At 50.4% G+C, this 2,640-nt stretch overlaps 1 protein-coding gene across 1 annotated transcript; it reads left to right on the top strand.

Annotated features, from left to right (window-relative positions):
* The first annotated feature begins 851 nt into the window (after positions 1 to 851).
* LOC125515983 (V-type proton ATPase subunit D-like) lies at positions 852 to 1,874 on the top strand. Its single transcript, XM_048681463.1, has one exon. It carries the CDS (start codon positions 907 to 909, stop codon positions 1,702 to 1,704), a length of 798 nt encoding a protein of 265 aa, XP_048537420.1. The 5' UTR covers positions 852 to 906; the 3' UTR covers positions 1,705 to 1,874.
* Positions 1,875 to 2,640: the final 766 nt, after the last annotated feature.

Here is a 2,640-nt window from a genome sequence, read left to right as displayed (position 1 = left end):
GTATAGAGTTAAACAACATAACACATGTTGTGGTTTTAGTTCAAAACAACATGGAACAGAAGTAGGAGTTAACACATTACGGGCTACAGCTCAAAAAGCAAATAGTTTTTTTTAGGGTACGCCAAAGGTTTACCATAGCTTTATGGAAGATAAAATAATATGTATAAGAGATTATATGGTAGGTAGATAGACCTCACACGGCGCATCCACCCTACCCTCCACAAGAGCAAATAGTTCAAAAGCTAGATAGGGATCAGGTGGACTTTTTTTCCCGACAAATGATGGATTTTATTATCTCAACATGAAGCATCAAGTGGATGCAAATACAATGAACACATATGCGATGGAACTATGCATAGCTAGGATACACACAACCACCATCAACACACGCACAAATAAACACAGACCAAAGGTAAAAAAAAACTCGAAGCGGTGAAAACAGTGATCAACAAGCAATAGTTTGAAACCCATGGATCAGATGGACTTGCGACCAGATATTTCATATTCCCTGCAGATATGCGCTTGCATGACATAGGCTCAATTCGGGTTCGTCGAATGAAGTTGAATCTGAGCCAGAAAATGCATGGCCGAACGGATCGAGAGACTATTTGTGTACCAGCTCAGCTGTTTTCTGGCGATGAACAACTGAACAGATAGCTACACAAGTCTTAAGATAGTCCAAATAGCATGAGCATCCATGCACCAGATGTTGCACTCTCGTGTGTGTCGGTGTGTGTCATCTTCTCCTGAACCATCCCGACACACGCCGACGTGTCCCTTTGGCGCCTGCGTATGCATCTATAATTGGTGCGAGCTCGCCAGATCAAGAAGTATACAGAGTCTCTCCGCAGAAAGAAAAAGTATACAGAGCCAACACTAGGTAGCTTCCGGCGGCGGCGGCGCGGCATGGCGGGGCAGGGACAGCGGCTGAACGTGGTGCCGACGGTGACGGTGATGGGCATGATCAAGGCGCGGCTGGCGGCGGCCACCCGCGGCCACGCGCTGCTCAAGAAGAAGTCGGACGCGCTCACCGTGCAGTTCCGAGCCATCCTCAAGCGCATCGTGGCCGCCAAGGAGGCCGTGGGCGACTCCATGCGCGGCGCCTCCCTCTCCCTCGCCGAGGCGCTCTACGTCGCCGGCGGGCCCCTCCGGCACGTCATCCAGCAGTCCGTCGCCGGCCCCGCCCGCCTCCGCGTGCGCGCCCGCCACGACAACATCGCCGGCGTCCGCCTCCCCCACTTTGAGCACTTCACGGACGGCGCCGGCGCCAGGGCGCCGTTGCTCGCCGGGCTCGCCGGCGGCGGGCAGCAGGTGTCGGCCTGCCGTGCGGCGCACGCCCGCGCCGTCGAGCTGCTGGTGGAGCTGGCGTCGCTGCAGACGTCGTTCCTGACGCTGGACGAGGCGATCAAGACGACCAACCGGCGCGTGAACGCGCTGGAGCACGTGGTGAAGCCGCAGCTGGAGAACACCGTTACGTACATCAGGGGCGAGCTTGACGAGCAGGAGAGGGAGGAGTTCTTCCGTCTTAAGAAGATCCAGGCCGTCAAGCAGCGCGAGCTGGAGCGCCAGATGGAGTCAGCGAAGCTCTACGCCGGGGAGAAGGTCGCCGGCGAGGTCGCACTCAAGCGCGGCGTCTCCCTCGGCACCGCCGCCACCATGCTGGACAGTGGCGACGGCCAGAGGGACGAAGACATCATTTTTTGACACACCTGATCCGGAAGCTAGCTACTGTGACGTATCACGTAGTATATGAGTACTAGGAGTATTTTGCATGCAAAAAGTCCGGTAAAAATATATTGAGTTCTTTCATTTGAAATTTGCATAATATACTCCTTGTCTCATAATATAAGACTGTTTTGCAAGCTGATTAGGGAGTAGAAGTTCCGCGGTTCATGTAGCAACATTTATGTAGTCCTACATATATATATTGAAAAAGTTGTGGCTACACCCAGACACACTGCACACAATCACCTACAACATTTGTCATAATCAAAGTCACAAAGTTTCAGAAATTATGACTCGGTGTATAACAACTACACTGATATTGCGTGACTAAAATGAAAGGACACCAATCCGAACGTTCACCGGAAAGCATGGCATTTACGAAAGGCCTCATGGCAGTTTTGTGTGTGTGCGGAGAGGTTGGGTTGGCATTTTTTAAAACTGCGATGGCAGTTTTTTTTTAATTGTGGAGGTTTTTTGGCGTAAAAACGCCACCGTCAGATGCAGATCTAACGGATCCGGGGGCGTTCGTCATGATCTGGTTCCCCGCGTTCGCCAGATAGCATTTCCCAAACGGAAGGAGAGAATCATCAATCTGATCTTTCACGCCATTTGCATGGATATAACATGGGATCTTCATGGCCACAAACCGAAACTACATGCTATGGACATATAAATACAACACTTTGCGACTACAATGCTGATATAAGAATATGATACAGTGCCATTGGCGTACTCACGGAAAAAAACTAGTGAGATCCACGAATAACTTTCCAATAGCCTTTTTATATTTTTATTTCTCCTGCCAGCAGATGAAAGTGCAGGGGGTTGATTGGGTTACTGAAAGTTTGTCGAGATGTTAGAGGAAACTGATATGAGTATAGCAGAGATTTTGCGACACACTTGTTTCTCTTGTTG

This window comes from Triticum urartu, chromosome 6 (genome assembly GCF_003073215.2).
Source record: "Triticum urartu cultivar G1812 chromosome 6, Tu2.1, whole genome shotgun sequence".
Classification (NCBI taxonomy): Eukaryota; Viridiplantae; Streptophyta; class Magnoliopsida; order Poales; family Poaceae; genus Triticum; species Triticum urartu.
Note: the sequence above shows the minus strand (reverse complement) of the source record. Positions and strands in the feature narration are given on the sequence as shown.